The sequence below is a fragment of the Athene cunicularia genome (genome assembly GCF_003259725.1).
Source record: "Athene cunicularia isolate RWA chromosome 26 unlocalized genomic scaffold, athCun1 chr26_part2, whole genome shotgun sequence".
Classification (NCBI taxonomy): Eukaryota; Metazoa; Chordata; class Aves; order Strigiformes; family Strigidae; genus Athene; species Athene cunicularia.
Genome location: NW_020799137.1, coordinates 1,043,789 through 1,062,589, shown reverse-complemented (window position 1 = coordinate 1,062,589; position 18,801 = coordinate 1,043,789). Strand labels below are relative to the sequence as shown.

Here is an 18,801-nt window from a genome sequence, read left to right as displayed (position 1 = left end):
TTTTACTGAATTATGGTTTAATTTCATAATATACTGTTGCTATGTCTGTACAACATTGTACAAAATATAATCAAGAACATTCAGCCCCACATAAATGTTTGACTGGCTGTCTGTGGATCCAGTGGCTTTGAGTCTTTGATCAAGACTCTCCCATCTTCTAGATGCTGTCATCAAAGTCCATTTGGTGTTACGGCCACAATGCTGCTATGTTTGTACAGTCATCATAACATTTGTGCCTTCCAGTCTCCTCCACTCAGTGATGGAATCCCCCAGCCATGGCAGAGGATCTTTGGTGGTACCTCATATTTCTGGTCAAACATGGAAGATTTTTAACCTCTTTTTGCTTTAGGCAAAAACATTGTAGCAATGACTTGAGGTAGGGGCAGCTATGTTTCAAAGGTGATACTAATGTGGTAGTTTAGGACTGATATATCCTTTTTTACAGCACTTGCTATAGTATGTTTAAGTACAGCATTGGTCTGCTCACACTAATACAACTGGTTCTAGATTTCCATTCATTCCCATCAATGCATTTTCAATGTGAGTAGCACTACCCCATGTTAGCCTAGTCTGGGAATTTATCTCTTGCCCAGATAAAACTATCAGCCAGATACTCTTTTCAACTTGGAGGTTAAAGGAAATAATATACCTAGCTGCTACTGGCAGTGGAATACATGCAGAACTGCTTCTACCAGAATTAGGAAACCTGCTGAGAATCATGTGGAATATAAAATGATTGCTCCGGATTAGAAAACCACACACTAAAAAGCCAGCTTCATAGATGTCTGATGTCAAGAAATATTCTTGTTGTAGCCTGACAGCAGGTGAGGGTGGTGGCTGAATGATCTCTCACACCTGTGTTCTCCACGGAAAGTTTAATTTTGGCCAGTTCTATTTCCTCTCATCTTCTGTGTTCCTGAAGCTTCTCATCTGTGTTTTAAAGGTCTAGTGTAAAGCCATGATCAATACAAAAAGACACAATTTTCTTAAAGCCTTTTTCCCCATTTTGTCTGCATTGTAGCATCATGTTTGACATGCAACTACTGGATCTGAAAAATAAACCACTCAGACAATAGTGCACATCTGCAAATAAATACATAGCCTTTGTATAGAGCCAGTTCTCAATAAAACCTTTTCCAATCACCAAGTAGTGCAGAGATGTTCTCAGGAAGGCCATGCTACAGGGTGGAGTCTGAAAATAAGAGAAAGAGAGGTAGCTCAATATTGTAGTGAGGGATAGTCTGTAAGGTATGGAAGGAGACCTGAAATGTTACGGGGATGAAAAGACCAATGTCTGCAAAAGGATTACAGGGGTTTAATCCATTTCTGCACTCATCTAATCCCACCATGGTATTCTCAATTACATTAAAAGGAAAATATTTGACTCAAAGTAAAGGATAGTTCTTAAAGAACTAAGTAAAATTGCCAATGGTATTTATCCATAAGTATATACAACATGTGTCAACTCAGTCAGCCAGACCGATTCACATCAGGATCCCCAATGACCCTATTAACTTACACCCCATCCTTCTCCTCCCTTCTCACTGCCTCTGGCCACCCAACACCAGCTGTTTCCTCACCACTTCACCTACCCTTGCACATCTTGCAGGATCTTTTATTCTGCAGCTCCTGCACTGTAGAAAAATCTAACCTAGATATTACCTTACCAAATGAAGATGGGATATTTCTTTCTAAAAGATTTGCTCAAGGTCAGCCAAAACCTCTGGCTCATGTAGATATCAAGTGGTTTCCTCATGTCTGCATTTTCATTTCTATTTCGGTTTCATACTTGATGACTAGTAGGTTAACTAAAAATATAATAAAACAGTCCAAATATACACTGCCTTATAGGAGATTGCTCTTGTAGGTAAATAAAGCTGTATGGCTACAAATTTTAAGGCATCTTGACAGCAATGACATCACGCAATGAAGAAAGAGAAGCATTAAAGACTGTTACCTTTAATAGTGAGGAAGGCTTTGCTGAATGCATGGCCCGATTCATTGGTGGCTTCTACCATATATTCTCCTTCATCCTGTTTTGTGACACCTGGAATGACCAGGGAGCAGACACCAAAGTCGTTTGTGCAAAAATAGGTAGGATCGTTGGAGAGGTCTCTACTGTCCTTGTACCATGTGATCTTTGGAGGTGGGTGGCCTCCAACTGCACAGCTCATATGGCACTCACTCCCCGTAGTCACCACGTGAGGCTTCAACCAGACAAGGAATCTCGGGGGCTGGTTTTGATTAACTCCTCTGTATTTCTGTGGTTTGACTTGAAATTCATCTGTAAAAAAAACCCCAAAAAACCCCAAAAAAACCCAACTCAGCAACGTACAAACACACATTGAGCTACTGCTTCACAGCAATAGAAGACAGGGTTTAAGGCATTGGTTTTCAATCACGGCACTTGGTTGTGCAGAATGTCTGGCAATCTGCAGATTGCCAGGGATGCCATGTACCTATGGATTGAAATCTGTGTTTCTTCTCAAATTACCCAGAATTTAACTTGGAAGTCAGAAACTTCAGTTTCTTCAAAACTTAAATCCTAGATTTTACTAGGAATTAATTTTGTGGTGAATGACATGGTATAATGGCTGGAAATAAAGGATCTCTCTGCATAATGTCCATGTAGAAAGGGCAAGTCTTCCCTGCCAAACTGAAATTTCTTAGGGTATCTCCATACATTCTTGTTCTGAGCAATTAAATGTTCACAGGAGGAGAGACGCATTTCAGGACAGTGTATTAGAAACAATAAAAAAACAAAGCATCACAACACAGAGATAAATACTCATAAAAGCTGTTTTACCCTTTGGTTTTCGAATTCTCCAAGGATGCACACTTTCAGATGGACCACTGGCTCCCAAGTCATTTTTTGCCACAACCCTAAAGTAGTAGTCCCGGCCTGGGATCACTTTGGTGAATGTGAACTTGTTGGTGTAGATCAGGTCACCCACAACATGCCACAAGCCCTTCTGTGATTCACGTTTCAGGACTGTGTAGTAGATATTACTTTCCCATTTCTCAGATGGTGATGGCTCCCAGGTTACTGTCACTGTATTTGGTACATTCTCTTCCAATCGAATAGGTCCAGGTGATTGTGGGATATCTGTCAGATGAAGCAATAATATCAAAAACGTAGGGAAAGTGGCACATTACAGAACCTTAAAAACTTTGAGTCCATTCTATGTCTGGGGGCTTACCAAACATCCTGGTGATTAGAAGGGACAAAATTTGATTCCTTCTCCAGTCACACAAACTCGTTTGCTATTAACTGAACTTCTGCTACATTACATCTGCATGGCTGAGCCTCCTTCCCTTCTCATCAGGAGGAGACAAGGGCTGGGACAGTTAAACTTTGTCACCTCTTAGGGAGACAGCATATGGAGTTGTTGCAGCTGTGACTAAACGCCCTACAGCCTGCTGATGACTGACCTTAGACTGTTACAAGAGCATGATCTCTCCTGTGGTTTGCACTACCCACCTGCGTGACCTTACCTTTTCAAGCAAGGAATACCTGGAAGCCAGATATAATTTTAATCAGTAGATTGCTCTGTCCTGCAGACCCAGCCAAGCGATATCACAAAGTGGCCAGGATGGTGGGAAATTGCACTCCAGTTCTCCCTGTGCCTGCATGGCTTAACTGCATCAGAGCTCACTGTGCCGAGCTCAGTCTGTTGCCTACTGCCTACTCGCAGTAATTCTGTATGTATTTATGGTAGTGAGTTACCTGTAACTTGAACTTGGAAACTGAACGTTTCTCTTTTCCCTAACCCGTTCTGGAGCTCAACAGTGTAGGTGCCATTGTCAGCGAATTCAGCTGCTCTAATCAGCAGCTGGGTGGTACCAGCTTCGGTGTTGACTGTAGCCCGTTTTGGAAGAGGAAGCCCATCCTTTAACCAGGTCACCAGTGGATCTGGAGATGCCTGTAAAGAACAACATGAGTTATAGCCCTTGTTTTGCCTCCACATTTCATCTTTACATCCTTATTTTCATTATCTTATCCCAAATGTATACCTATCTGACACAGTAAAGTAATATTTAGAAACAGGGATCCAAGGTGGATCTAAGAGTCTGGGATAAAGGGCTGCTCTAAAGTTTCTTTGTAGCTTTTCTCTTTCTCTGTGTCTTTTAAGAATGTTATTGTAGTAAGGTGTTCAGGTTAACTATGTCAAACAAGATGTGCTATATCAAGAGCAACAGATGACATCAGCAGTTAATATTTTCTAGTTTTAAAAAGATCTGCCAGGTTTGGGAATCAAAAACTTCCTCAAAGTCTTTATTTCCATTGAGCCATCTTTGGTCTCTGTTCTCCAAGAGATCAGGAGAAAGGCCAGCAAATACGCACACTTCGGCTTCATCAACCTCTTCTTGATATCCCAGGCTTTGTTGTTCCAAGCTTACATCAAAGCACACATGATTTCTGTCACTGCATGCCTATTTCCCAAGTCATATAGCTTAAGTCCTGGTGCTTAGTAAGACAAACAAAGTCAAGAAGATGTTGCTAGAAATGTTCCCCAAGGTCTTCTGAGGGAGTCGGAGGGAAATTAACTGATTTTTAAATGCTTATGTATGACAGATTAGTACCAGATGATGAAAATATTGATATGGTTGGATGGACAGCATTGTGCCTTGTTTGCAGAGGTTAATGAATGAACATAATGTCACGAAACACTAATGCCAAGAGTGACAGCTGAATTCCTGTTCATGTTTTCCTCATGCAGAAAGTATACACAGCACAGGTAGGTTAAAGGATTTGCCCAGTGTCTTGTAAACAAAATTCCATGCCAAGAAAACAGTAGCTCAGTTTTCATGTCTGCTATTGACTACAACAAAAAAAGCAGGTGGGGAATTCTTACAAACATTTGATACTTACTTCAAAGGGAATATTCACTCGGATGGTATTTCCTGCTTTTATAACCAGAAAGCTTTTCACTGTGTCATCTATTAGTAACCTGGGAGAAACTGCGAAAGACAATGATTACAATAAGTTGTACATTATTACAGAGTCCCTGGCTGACAAAATCCTATTCATGTGTTCAATATCCTGAATGCCTTTCCAACAGCTAGTCTGCAGGCTGTTGACAAACTCATAGTAGTACTCTGGAAAAAAAGGCTCCTTGATTCAGTACCAGAGTTTACACCTTTCAAATTTTATTACTAATTATTTATCACTATGACTAAACAAGGGGAAATGATGTAAAAATACATTCACAACAATGTTTGTATACATGCGATGTCTCAAACACGAAGAAATTGGCTCTTTGACAAATTTTACCCCATCACATGGACGATCTTTTGTGTAAAATGACATCTGGGGAAAAGGAAGTTGCAGTGGGCACTTATGAAATACACGTGCAGTGCAGAGTACAGAACTTCCCTAGGAAACTGGCCCAAGTTTATTAAAGATAGCATTTTTTAGTATTTTAAATACTTTTTCTTTCTTTTCCCTTTTCATCAATATAACTTACTGTTGTATTTAGCATTTTTCTAAAAATGCCAAATACAATAGTGCTAAATTGTCTTTAGCATTTCTACTTTGAAACTGAAAAAACTGCTTCCCAGATGGACTAACATATTTATCTATTTACTGATTGATTATAAAAGGAGTTTCCCGGCATAGGTCAAAAGCAGACATTTTCACTTAGGACCCAAGCTGAGGAAGATGAATTATAGAATAGAATTATAGAATAGAATAGAATAGAATAGAATAGAATAGAATAGAATAGAATAGAATAGAATAGAATAGAATAGAATAGAATAGAATAGAATATAGAATTATCTCTTACTTATGTATTTCTGCAATGTTCCCAAACAGCAGGAAAAAACCTCCAGAGCTACAGATAGTAATTAAAGATGAAAAAGTGAACTTTCAAACTATAAAATTAAAAAGGAAATTAAAGTTTACAAGAATTGCAATTTAAAAGAATGAAATAAAATGTTTAATTACACAAGACTGTATAAAAAGAGACTGAAAACTCTATTTTCTCCTTAAAAGAGCACGGGTAGGCATAAGGTATGTGTGGTTTCTGTCTGGTGATCATGATTGTGGTATAGCTCCTCACAGGGGGCAAAATGTAAATCCAAGGAGAAAATAAAGTTTTGGGGGTTCTTTTATCATAAAGAGTCTTTAACATGAGCTGAACACTGTGCATTGCACGTTTCTTCAGTTAAATCTTCAGAATTTCCTGATGAGGTGACCAAGTAAGACCATACTCTAGAGGAGCTACGTCCTGCTACAGTCTGGCACTTGAAATAGTCTGGCACTTGTCAGAGTGACCTACAGACCTCACCTGCATGCCGTTACCTATAGAATGACCTAGTTCATTCTGAAAGCAGCTCACTTTGGCTTACCCACAGGGGAAGGAGCTTCGAGGTGAGCTTCAAGCTCTGCAGGTACCCCCGGGCCACCGTCATTGAGGGCTCTCACACGTAGGAAGTACATCTCCTTGGCTTGGAGGCCTTTAACTGTGTAAGTGGTCGTCTCTATGGGAAGAGTATTGCATTTGGTCCAGCTGAGGTTCTTAGAAGACCGCATCTCCACCTCATAGCCTTTCACGTCGCTCCCATCTTTTGCTTCAGGTCTCTTCCATGTCAACGTGACACTAGTGCTGTCACTGCTGCTCACTTTAAGGTCCTGCACTTGACCTGGAGATTCTGAAAAGAGGAATTTTATTTGAACTATTTTTCTAGGATTTCTGTCCCCTCTTTTCAGTCACTTCCTGAGATTCCCCAACATTCTTGAAGTGCACTGAATATCCACCCTGCTGTCTGGCCTCCACCTTGTCCCAGTTCTTCAAAGCTGGGTCCAGGTGCCTGCTCCTGCCAGGCACACAGTACAATCTGCAACACTCCTGAAAGAGTCTACAACCCATCCTGAATACCACACTGCACGTAACTCCCACACTGCACGTAACTCCCACACAGGGAGTCTGCCACATCTTGACTTACACATCACACAGGAAATCCTCCCATTCCTTCCTCATGTTGACAGCGTATTCTCAGCCATGAAACATTCCCCAATTATTTGATCTTTGTCTTCACATACTTTTACAATGCATTCAAAAACATGCCTCTCCACACTAACATCATCGCTCTACATTCAGCTGTAAGTATGGCCAAGCCAGAAGGACGGGGGGCAGTGCACTTACTTGTGGAATCCCGTGCAAAGACAGGCTGTGAGGGTTCACTGGCATCTCCTATGCCAGCAGCATTGACAGCTGACACACGAAATTCATACTGCAGACCTTTCTTGAGACTGGTCATTTTCAGCTTCTTGTCTGCAGAAAGAAAAGGATCATGTTGGCTCAGGTAAGCTGTTCCCCAAGCAGGAAAGGGTGAGACAACAATGCTGTACTTTACTCCACAGAGAACTGTGGACTGAGTTAATTCTCAGGAGCCATGTATAAATGCTGTCACTGATTCCCCTGCCCTTCCCTATCCAAGTGCATATGTACTTCTGGGATATGTTCCTTTCCTGAAAGGTTGCAGAGAGGGGGGATGAGTCTCTGGAGCCAAGGAGCCAGCGCCAGGCCCCAAGGGAATGGCCTCAAGCTGCCCAGGGCAGGGTCAGGCTGGCTCTGAGGAAGGATTTCTGTGCAGAAGGGGCTGTTGGGCGTTGGAATGGGCTGCCCAGGGCAGAGGGGGAGTCCCCATCCCTGGGGGGGTTGAAGAGTTGGTCTGACCCCACGCTGAGGGATCTGGGGGAGTTGGGAAGGGTCAGGGTGAGGTTCATGGTTGGGCTGGAGGAGCTTCAAGGGCTTTTCCAGGCCGGAGGATTCTGTGAATCTGTGATTCTATGTTCATTGTATTGCATTTCAGACCAAACAGCACTTGAGAGCTATGAAGTTAGAGAAAGGATAGATACTACTCTTCCTCATGTGATAATCCTAAACTCTTCTATACCAGGTAAGAGCACTAGCTGCACCTGGCAGATACTGCTAGCTATAGCCAAAACACATTGTGGAGATCATACACATCACTTGTGGTTTTTTATATTCCTTGCATGCATAAATTCCTGTCTGCCAAGTTTCTAGCACAAGGACGGAGGACTAGTTCTGCATATGAAGACTTTAGTTCCAGAAATTTGAGCCATCAGTTTATCTTTAGAGGAGCTACATCCCAGGCTGCAGCAGTGAGCTTCTCTGCACTCTTCTCCAGCCATACGCTTGCACACAGCCTAGAAAATTTCATAAGCCTCCTCCCAGGCATTCAGCTGTATATAAACCCAAGAGCTGGCTCTGCTATGGCACAGCCATGAAACCTTAGTTATGAGACAAATGTAGTTGTAAGAAAACATATACACTAGAGCTGTGAAAGATAAGAAGGTAAAACTTCAGACAGGGGTAATATGTTTGCAACGGGGACAGTCAGCAGCTCAAAAAATCCAGAAGAAAAACACTGATGTGAAAAGGTATAAGATCCTAAGGTGCTCCAGGGTGCCCCAGCTGACCTTTTTACCTTTTTCAAGTCTTCCAGTGTGTTCCAGGATTGAAGCTACTTACCTGCTATAGGCACGTTGTTGACTGGCAGCCAGGTCATGGTACCCTTCTTGCGTTTTTGAACAATATATCCCACAATTTTGGAACTGCCAGTTTTACGCGGTGCTTTCCAGGATATTGTGATGGTGTCTCTGCTGGCACTAACAATCTCAGGGGGATCTGGGGCACCAGGTGAAGCTAGAAAGAGATTAGTTTTTCATGACTAGCAGGTATATTTTTACTGGAAGACAAGGAAGTGTTCTGTATAGTTTCTTCTTCCAGTTTCCCCAAGGTATTCGTATGGATGTGTTCTGAAAACCTGACTGAGACCTGAAGCTGTGTATCCTATTCCCCACACAAACAGGATCCAGTATGGATGTCTGTTTGTGAATCTTGTTTTCATGAAAGACCTCCTGTCATCACGACTGACCGCTCCACTGTCAGTCTATGGAGTGAGGCATGTCATTCTTATATGGTAGGAAAAGTCAGCATTATTCTTGCTTTTAATGACAGACACAGGAACAGAATGTATTTTCTTAGCCCTGTGCTAAAGCATTCAAAATACATAGGGCTTCTCATAATCATGAATAGAAATAGAATAGAGCATTGCTTGCTTTCTAATACTACATTTAGGCTCACGACAAATCTGTTTGGAAATCAGGGTAATGAAGTGAGCATGCTGAAAAACACTGCACATACACCACACTCCTTTGCCTGTAAAGAAAAGGCCTCATGTGTTCCCTTGGTAGCCACCCCAGGAAAAATTTCCTCTGATCTTGATGCATATTGCATTTGCCCCATGAATCTTGCTTTCCAATTGAGAATGGAGCATAACTGAGAATGTAATGCCATCTCACTCAGCATCATCAAAGCCTACAATAAACTTCTAGTCTTGATGTTCAATCTCCACCGACTCGTGTGAAGACTTCACAGCTATGATTCCAGTTTAGTTCTGTAGCAACATGCAAAATGCAGTGAGCTTTCTTTGATGTCAGCTTTGATAATGTATTTCCCAGATGGTTGTCAAACACAGTTATGAAAAGTTCTTCCTTACCTTTACTGACAGCCTTCACTTCATCTGATTCCAGCGCATCACTAGTTCCCTCAGCATTCACAGCTTTCACCCTGAAGTAGTAGATCATGTCTTGTTCCACTTTGTTAGTAGTGAAGGTAGTACAGCTCTTGGGCACTTCTCCCAAAGTCACCCAGTCGTTCTTGCCTACCTGCTGTCTCTCGACAATGTAGCGTTGCACTGGTTTGCCCCCATCATCTTTTGGGGGTTTCCACTGAATGGTGATGTCATTTGCAGAGCTTTCTACAATTTTGAGGGGTCCTGTAGGTGGCTGTGGCTTGTCTGAAAAGATGAACACAGAGAGACTATGAGTTGGCTCCAAACCCAGACATGCTCCTGGGTTTGGAGCAGATGGTGTCTCTTGCTCATGAGCTGGGAGACTCAGTTTCTGACGGACTAAATGCATGGTTGCAGAATGAGGGCTGGGCACTTGAATTGCCTCTTCAAACCTTCCACTCTTCTACCTTTCGATAATGGCACGGAGGGGGGGGGAAGTGGGGTGAGCCCAGGTCCTTTCTCTGTGGGCTAATTGTTCCCATAAGCACTGCACCAATTCAGCTTGCTTATAAGGAAGAACACCATTTCTGGTCTTCCAAAAGAGCACAGACATTTATGGTAGGGTTGAATTTGGCCATGGTAATCTACTTCAGATTTGCCTGTTGCACATAGTCCCGTCTCCCACAGTCACCCAACATTCAAAACTCAGCTGCTGAGGCTGTGCAAAACCAAACTAGATTTGTGTCACTTTGAATGAAAGGGCAAGAAATATGTCAGCCTTCTTTGCTTGTACCCTGATTTAGTGAAAAATTACAGTCTTGTTCATTTTGGAACACCCAGTAGCTCTAGATTGTCACCAGTGTTAATGGGTTCCCTGCCACAGTTTTACAATGAGAGCCTCAGTGAATGTTGAGGGGCTCTTACCTACTACCACGAGCTTTAAGTTGATCTCCAGGACCCCACTGTCATTCTTCAGCCTGACTTTGTAATCTCCACAGTCCTTTCTCTCACTGCTGGAGATGGACAGCATGGTAAAGGTCTCTGTTTTGTCAACACGAATCCTTGTGTCGTCTGCTAGCTCCATTCTGTCCTTTAGCCACGTTGCTCTGACTGGCAGCCGACCCTCAAAAGGGATCTTGATCTTTACTTTTTCCCCTGCCTTGGCCACAGTAGGAACACTTGTTAAGTTTTTGAGGAGAACTTTGTCAACCTGTGGAGGATCTAAGCAGGTGATACAAGGTTATTAGAAACTGCAATTCGAAGAGGATAAGGCTCACCTTGGACTAAAGGGCTTCCCTCATGATGCTGCCAATAATGCTTAGAAGCTTACATTTGGACCTTTACCTTTAGTTGCACACTCACTTCCCATGAACACATGTACTTTTTTACAGGATAATTATCACAAGGTATCTGCAGTATCATACTGTCCCTTTCACTGGAGCAAATTTCTCATAGGAAATACAATAAACACAAGGATGAAGAATCTGGTCTGATAAAGTGTTATGTGCACGCTAAAATCTTTGAGTTAATAATAGAAACTATTCAGGAAGGCTCCCTGGTTAAATTTGTATATATAAAATCCACCAACCTGTAGAAAAACTATCTCCTATTTACATGGCAATTATTTATGATAAAGTTGTCTCAATAACCGACTATAGGTCTCCAAGAAAATGTATTATATTTAAAGAAAATGTATTATGCTTAAAGCACATCAAGGCTAGTATGTCACATTGGTAGCTTGAACAGACTCACCTTCAACAAAAATTGAAGCTTCAGTTTTTATATCTCCACCTTCAAACCTGTATTTCCCAGCATGAATATCTTCCACTTTGTTAATAATTAGCTTGTGGACTAGACCTTCCTTTTCAATAATGATTCCATCCATGCTTGTTAACTACAAGGTAAAGCACAGAGACTCATTCTTAAAGAAGAGGGAAAAAAGAGGGCAATCCAAACATAAACGGGACAGACAAAAACTTGAAATGTAATCGAAAAGATTTATGAATAATAAGCATGTTTAATCACAATAATATTCTGGGATTACTCATCTGAATGCATTGAATATAAGCATTATCAACATACTCTCCACAAAGACTTGATTCAAAGTCCATTAAAATAAATTTTAGCAAATTCTCCAAGCTCTCTTTTTCTATTCTTAATGACAAAAACTTTGGTCCATGATCAAGTATGCCACCTCAGAACTCCTAAAGTATCTTCTGGATCCCACGACTGGAATTACTTTTTCAGTGGTTTGGAACATAGTATATGATGTCTATGCTTGATCTTAAGCACTAATTTGAAAGAACACTCTTCATGTTATGCCTCCCTGAAGGATCTTTTGAAGACTTTTCCCTTGCTTTTTTTCTCTCATTCACCAAGGAAAAGAAAAAATATAGCATTGAAAGGAAGAGACCCACACCATCTCCACCCATTAAAAAAAAAAAAAAAAGAAAAATGGAAAACACAAAGTTTCCTGTTGTCAGCAAGAATGGAAAGGCCATGTAGCAAGAAGGGAGAGAAATCTTGCTGGATTTCTATAAAAAATTTTATTATCAATAGGCTCTTGCAGAATCCTTCCAGGGCCACACTCAGACTACAGTAAAACTGACACCTTGACACAACACTTCATAAGAAGTAGAGCCAGAGAGCAGAGCATTGCTAACCAAAGAAAACAGTAGCTGGAGGATACCTACCTTTAATCCATCTTTAAACCAGGTTCCTGTCACGTCCTCTTTACTGACAGTGAAAGACAGCTCAGCTGGTTCCCCTTTCAGGACACTGACATCAAGTAACCGTTTGTTGACATAACAGCGTGGTGCTGAACATTCAGAAAAGAAAATGTCGGAAATAAGCTAACTCTGTGTTACACTGACAGAGAGAAATGTATAGATGAAAATGCATGTGAGGAGAAAAGAGAGCTTCTTAAAAAAATATATACTGTAGTCATGACAGGCTTTTGTACCACAGTGCTGTGGGCCAGCTGGCATAAACTCATTGCGCTGAAGGGATGCACCAGCAGGCCTGCACACAATATAGTCCTAACGTCAACCCAATAGGCAATGGATTCATCAAAATCACGTTATCCATCTACAGATTTGCTATTTTAATTCTATGCTCATTCATTGTCTTGGCTCCCTCCACAGCCAGTGGGAAAAAATAGGCTACTCCAGGATAAGGATATACTACTTCATCGGTCTCTTCCTCTGCATTGAGCAGACACAGGGCTGCCCAACCCCTTCACCCTAAGCAGCCCCAAGTCATGCTATTCTCTACCCCTGTATTCCTCTTTCCCTTCCCCAATTAACATCCTCATCCCCTCTCTCATAAACATTCCACCTCCTCCCTTTACTTCTTTATTTAAGTTTTGTTTGCCTTGATAATTTCTAACATGTCAGCAATTCCATTAGGTGAATATTCCTCTTTGGTTATACATTTGAAATTTCTAATTTCTACAATTTCACATTATCATCTTGCTAGTGTAGCCACTAGTCTTAGTCAAACACCTGCATACATGTTACTCTCCTTTTACTATATTCAACACCCTATTATTTCTGATGCTACAAGAGAAAAGAGCTCTCTATATTAGGCTCAATGTGCATATTAATCTAATAGAAGCAGGCACAGATTTGTTTCCAGAACTTGGAAAAATACAGATCTTTGCACTAGATGTTAGAACAAATAAAGTGAAATGATGTTTTAAATTGGAAGAATATCAAAGAAAGGGCCATATTCCTTGAAACTACATGGAACTAGTATGTCTGTGCACTGAACTCTGTTCGATGTGGATCTGAATCGTTTATCTGAATGAAGAGTTGATACCCATTTAAGACAACTTAAACAAAGATCATTTAGACTTTTAAAGCAGTTTGATCTGAGCAAATTGTGTTAGGTCAAACAGCAAATCAGCGGTAGAATTAGGAACAGATTACAGTATAACCAAATTTCTACATACAGCTACATTTGTCTAAACCATAAAATTTGATTTTACTCAAGGATTAGGAATAAGAGCATCCAAATGCAAAGCCCATCAATACAGGTCACCAATTAAACACGTACCTTTCAGATCATCTAGGCAATAATATCTTCTTTTGCCCGGACTTTCTGTATTCTTGAAGAAATCATTTGCTTTGATATCAAGGTCGGGTTCCTGTTTACTCTGGTTTATTGAAGGAGGTCCGGCATAAAGATCTGACATCTCACCATGATCCAATGACCCTTGAGCAAGACCACCTGAAATCCTCCCACCAACTTCTCTGTTATAGGATTTAATCCCTGGCCCTCCAAAGGCAGAATTTTTGCCATAAAGGGAGCCCAACTTTTCTAAACCTCTTCCCTCACCCCCAGCATCTCCTTGACCTGAAAGTGAAACTCTGTCACCAGATGAATCTTTGTTCCCTGATCCTCTGAAATGACTGGCAGTGCCCTTTCCAGTTTCACCCCCAGTAGAAGATTTCCCAGGATGTGAATCCAGCCCATATTCACCACCCCGTCCAAGAGCACCTACCACACCTTCTTTAGAATGTAACTCCCTTTCACCAGCACCTAATCTGCCAACATCACCTGCACCAGCCCTGCCTCCAGCTGACCTACTGTCCTTGCCATAGGGAGACCCAGATCCCCGTACGGCAGAGCCACTGAAATCACCACCTTCTGAGAAGGCATCTCCACCTGCTCCACCTACATATCCCTGAGCTCTGCTCCACGTAGCATCCCTGCCGTGGACAGATCCCATCACTTCTTCAGACCCAAAAGGGAACTGAGCATCTCCTGCCACACCCCCAGATGGGACACCATCCCTTCCATAGAAAGAACCAATTCTCCCCCCACCAGCTACACCAGCACCACCAAGACCAGCACCAACTGGGACACCATCATTTCCATATGGAGATCCAACTCCTCCTGCACCAGCTACACCAGCACCACCAAGACCAGCCCCAACTGGGAAGCCATCCTTTCCATAGGGAGATCCAACTCCTCCTGCACCAGCTACACCAGCACCACCAAGACCAGCCCCAACTGGGACACCATCCTTTCCATAGGGAGATCCAACTCCTCCCGCACCAGCTACACCAGCATGACCAATGCCAGCCCCAACTGGGAAGCCATCCTTTCCATAGGGAGATCCAACTCCCCCTGCACCAGCTACACCAGCATCACCAATGCCAGCACCAACTGGGACACCATCCTTTCCATAGGGAGATCCAACTCCCCCTGCACCAGCTACACCAGCACCACCGATGCCAGCCCCAACTGGAAAGCCATCCTTTCCATAGGGAGATCCAACTCCTCCTGCACCAGCTACACCAGCACCACCAATGCCAGCCCCAACTGGGACACCATCCTTTCCATAGGGAGATCCAACTCCTCCTGCACCAGCTACACCAGCACCACCAATGCCAGCCCCAACTGGGACACCATCCAACTCCTCCTGCACCAGCTACACCAGCACCACCAATGCCAGCCCCAACTGGGAAGCCATCCTTTCCATAGGGAGATCCAACTCCTCCTGCTCCACCAACACCAGAACCACCAGCACCACCAAGACCAGCCCCTATTGGGAAACCATCCTTTCCACAGGGAGAACCAACTCCTCCTGCACCAGCTACACCAGCACCACCAATGCCAGCCCCAACTGGGACACCATCCTTTCCATAGGGAGAACCAACTCCCCCTGCACCAGCTATACTAGCACCACCAAGACCAGCCCCAACTGGGAAGCCATCCTTTCCATAGGGTGATCCAACTCCTCCTGCTCCAGCTACACCAGCACCACCAATGCCAACCCCAACTGGGACACCATCCTTTCCATAGGGAGAACCAACTCCTCCTGCTCCAGCTACACCAGCACCACCAAGACCAGCCCCAACTGGGACACCATCCTTTCCATAGGGAGAACAAACTCCTCCTGCACCAGTTACACCAGCACCACCAATGCCAGCCCCAACTGGGACACCATCCTTTACATAGGGTGATCCCACTCCTCCTGCACCAGCTACACCAGCACCACCAGTGCCAGTCCCAACTGGGAAGCCATCCTTTCCATAGGGAGAACCAACTCCTCCTGCTCCAGCTACACCAGCACCACCAAGACCAGCCCCAACTGGGACACCATCCTTTCCATATGGAGATCCAACTCTCCCTGCACCAGCTACACCAGCACCACTGATGCCAGCCCCAACTGGGACACCATCCTTTCCATAGGGAGAACCAACTCCCCCTGCACCAGCTACACCAGCACCACCAATGCCAGCCCCAACTGGGACACCATCCTTTCCATAGGGAGATCCAACTCCTCCTACACCAGCTACACCAGCACCACCAAGACCAGCCCCAACTGGGAAGCCATCCTTTCCATAGGGAGATCCAACTCCTCCTGCACCAGCTACACCAGCACCACCGAAACCAGCCCCAACTGGGAAACCATCGTTTCCATAGAGAGAACCAACTCCTCCTGCTCCAGCTACACCAGCACCACCAAGACCAGCCCCAGCTGGGACACCATCCTTTCCATAGGGAGATCCAACTCCTCCTGCACCAGCTACACCAGCACCACCAATGCCAGCCCCAACTGGGACACCATCCTTTCCATAGGGAGATCCAACTCCTCCTGCACCAGCTACACCAGCACCACCAATGCCAGCCCCAACTGGGAAGCCATCCTTTCCATAGGGAGATCCAACTCCTCCTGCACCAGCTACACCAGCACCACCAATGCCAGCCCCAACTGGGAAACCATCCTTTCCATAGGGAGATCCAACTCCTCCTGCACCAGCTACACCAGCACCACCAATGCCAGCCCCAACTGGGAAACCATCCTTTCCATAGGGAGATCCAACTCCTCCTGCACCAGCTACACCAGCACCACCAATGCCAGCCCCAACTGGGAAACCATCCTTTCCATAGGGAGATCCAACTCCTCCTGCACCAGCTACACCAGCACCACCAATGCCAGCCCCAACTGGGAAACCATCCTTTCCATAGGGAGATCCAACTCCTCCTGCACCAGCTACACCAGCACCACCAATGCCAGCCCCAACTGGGAAACCATCCTTTCCATAGGGAGATCCAACTCCTCCTGCACCAGCTACACCAGCACCACCAATGCCAGCCCCAACTGGGAAACCATCCTTTCCATAGGGAGATCCAACTCCTCCTGCACCAGCTACACCAGCACCACCAATGCCAGCCCCAACTGGGAAACCATCCTTTCCATAGGGAGATCCAACTCCTCCTGCACCAGCTACACCAGCACCACCAATGCCAGCCCCAACTGGGAAACCATCCTTTCCATAGGGAGATCCAACTCCTCCTGCACCAGCTACACCAGCACCACCAATGCCAGCCCCAACTGGGAAACCATCCTTTCCATAGGGAGATCCAACTCCTCCTGCACCAGCTACACCAGCACCACCAATGCCAGCCCCAACTGGGAAACCATCCTTTCCATAGGGAGATCCAACTCCTCCTGCACCAGCTACACCAGCACCACCAATGCCAGCCCCAACTGGGAAACCATCCTTTCCATAGGGAGATCCAACTCCTCCTGCACCAGCTACACCAGCACCACCAATGCCAGCCCCAAATGGTAGGCCATCCCTTCCATAGTGATTCCCAACACTCCCTGCAGCAGCATCACCGATTCCAGCAGTAAGCGGAAATCCATCCTTTCCATAGGGAGATCCAACACCTCCAAACCCACCAGCTGTAGGCCCAGCAATGCCTGCTCCAGTAGTGAGGCCATCTTTTCCATAAGGAGATCCACCTCCCCCTGCACCAGCTACACCAGCACTACCAACACCTGCTTGAAGTGGGACATCATCCTTTCCATAGGGAGTCCCAATTCCCCCTGGACCAGCTGCACCACCGTCACCAACCCCTGGTCCCACTAGCTGACCATCTGGACCATAGAAAGCTTCCATTTCCCTGGTAGAACTGCCACCTGCACCAGACATAGCCCCATCTTTTGTTGGAAGACCTCCTGGACCATACAACATGCCAGATGTTCCTGTCTGACCTAAACGACCGCTAGCATGAAGTGTCAGTCCATCCTTGCCATAGGGAGCTCCGATTTGTCCTTTCCTACTTCTGTTTGCTTCATTTATATCAACCCCAGTCGGCAGGCTATCCTTGCCATAAGGGGACCTCATTCCTCCTGCTGTCTCAGTACCTGCAGCATTCTTTCTAACTCTATTCCCTGGACTAGCCCTACTCAACAAATCACCCTGTCCACTCTTACCGTCTCCCACCCTGGTTGAATCAGGATCAAGTCCATCTAACGCAGATCTTCCATCTGTAGCACCTAATCTCCCAACACCCCCAAAGCCAGCTCTGTAACTAGTATCACCTAATTTACTATCCTTGTCATGCTGAGAGCCCACACCTTCTCCAATATCCATGTCAACATTAACAGCATCCAGCACACCATCATCTCTGCCATCCACAGAATACCGTTCACCTGCTCCTCCTAACCCATCACCAGTATGTGCTCTGCCTGTCATGGAATTCTTGCTGCAAAAAGGCCTTAATCCACTTTTGCCTCCTAAACCTTTTAATCCAAAACTACTACCATCATTTGTCACTGAGTCTCCATCTAGGTCTGCTCCAGAAAACTGTCTAAATCCCATCCTTCCATTTCTGTGGGCTGCATGTAGCCCATCTTTTCCCAAAAATCTATGACTTCCATCAGAGTCAATGGAGTGGCCTTGACTGCCGCCTTGACTATTTCTGTCCCAGCCATCTTTTTCCACACCAGTGTCCATAAGATGATCTTCACTGTCGACATATTCTCTGCGTCGAAGTTTCTTAGCCCTATCTTTATCTGGCAGTGTTTCTTTCAGGCTCTCAGATTTCTCTCTTTCACCTTCTTCACCCTGTCTCCTCTTTCCTTTGGCATCTGTATGGAAGATGAATTGTTTGATTGGAGGAGATATAATTTACAGGAAAAAAGAAAAAAAAAAAAAAGAATAGACAACCAATAGGTCATGTATTACATCAGCAACCAAAGAAAACGTGTTAGCTTTTTGTTGTAATTTCATTCTAGAACACAGAAACATAATATATTTAAAGAAATTTAAATTCAGTTCAAATCCTGATTTTTTTTTAGTGTCACGTTCAGACATAATTTTACATTTTAGTTTAAAAGGCAATTATTTTTAGTGGAAAAATGCTTGTTAAAAAAACCAACCAACCAACCAAAACAAAACAAAAAAACAAGGCAAATTTCAAGCATGACAGGTCTAATTTAGGGGGCCTTGG

General features: G+C 44.1%; 1 protein-coding gene across 1 annotated transcript in view; it reads right to left on the bottom strand.

The window, feature by feature from the left end:
• Window positions 1-1,943: 1,943 nt before the first annotated feature.
• Window positions 1,944-18,801, bottom strand: part of IGFN1 (immunoglobulin-like and fibronectin type III domain containing 1) — a 61,350-nt gene continuing 44,492 nt past the window's right edge. The window contains 13 exon segments of the mRNA XM_026864537.1: window positions 1,944-2,284; window positions 2,807-3,106; window positions 3,728-3,923; window positions 4,874-4,962; window positions 6,352-6,654; window positions 7,149-7,277; window positions 8,502-8,675; window positions 9,532-9,831; window positions 10,471-10,767; window positions 11,299-11,440; window positions 12,240-12,364; window positions 13,603-14,966; window positions 14,968-18,439. Coding sequence (XP_026720338.1) covers window positions 1,944-2,284; window positions 2,807-3,106; window positions 3,728-3,923; window positions 4,874-4,962; window positions 6,352-6,654; window positions 7,149-7,277; window positions 8,502-8,675; window positions 9,532-9,831; window positions 10,471-10,767; window positions 11,299-11,440; window positions 12,240-12,364; window positions 13,603-14,966; window positions 14,968-18,439 — 7,232 coding nt within the window.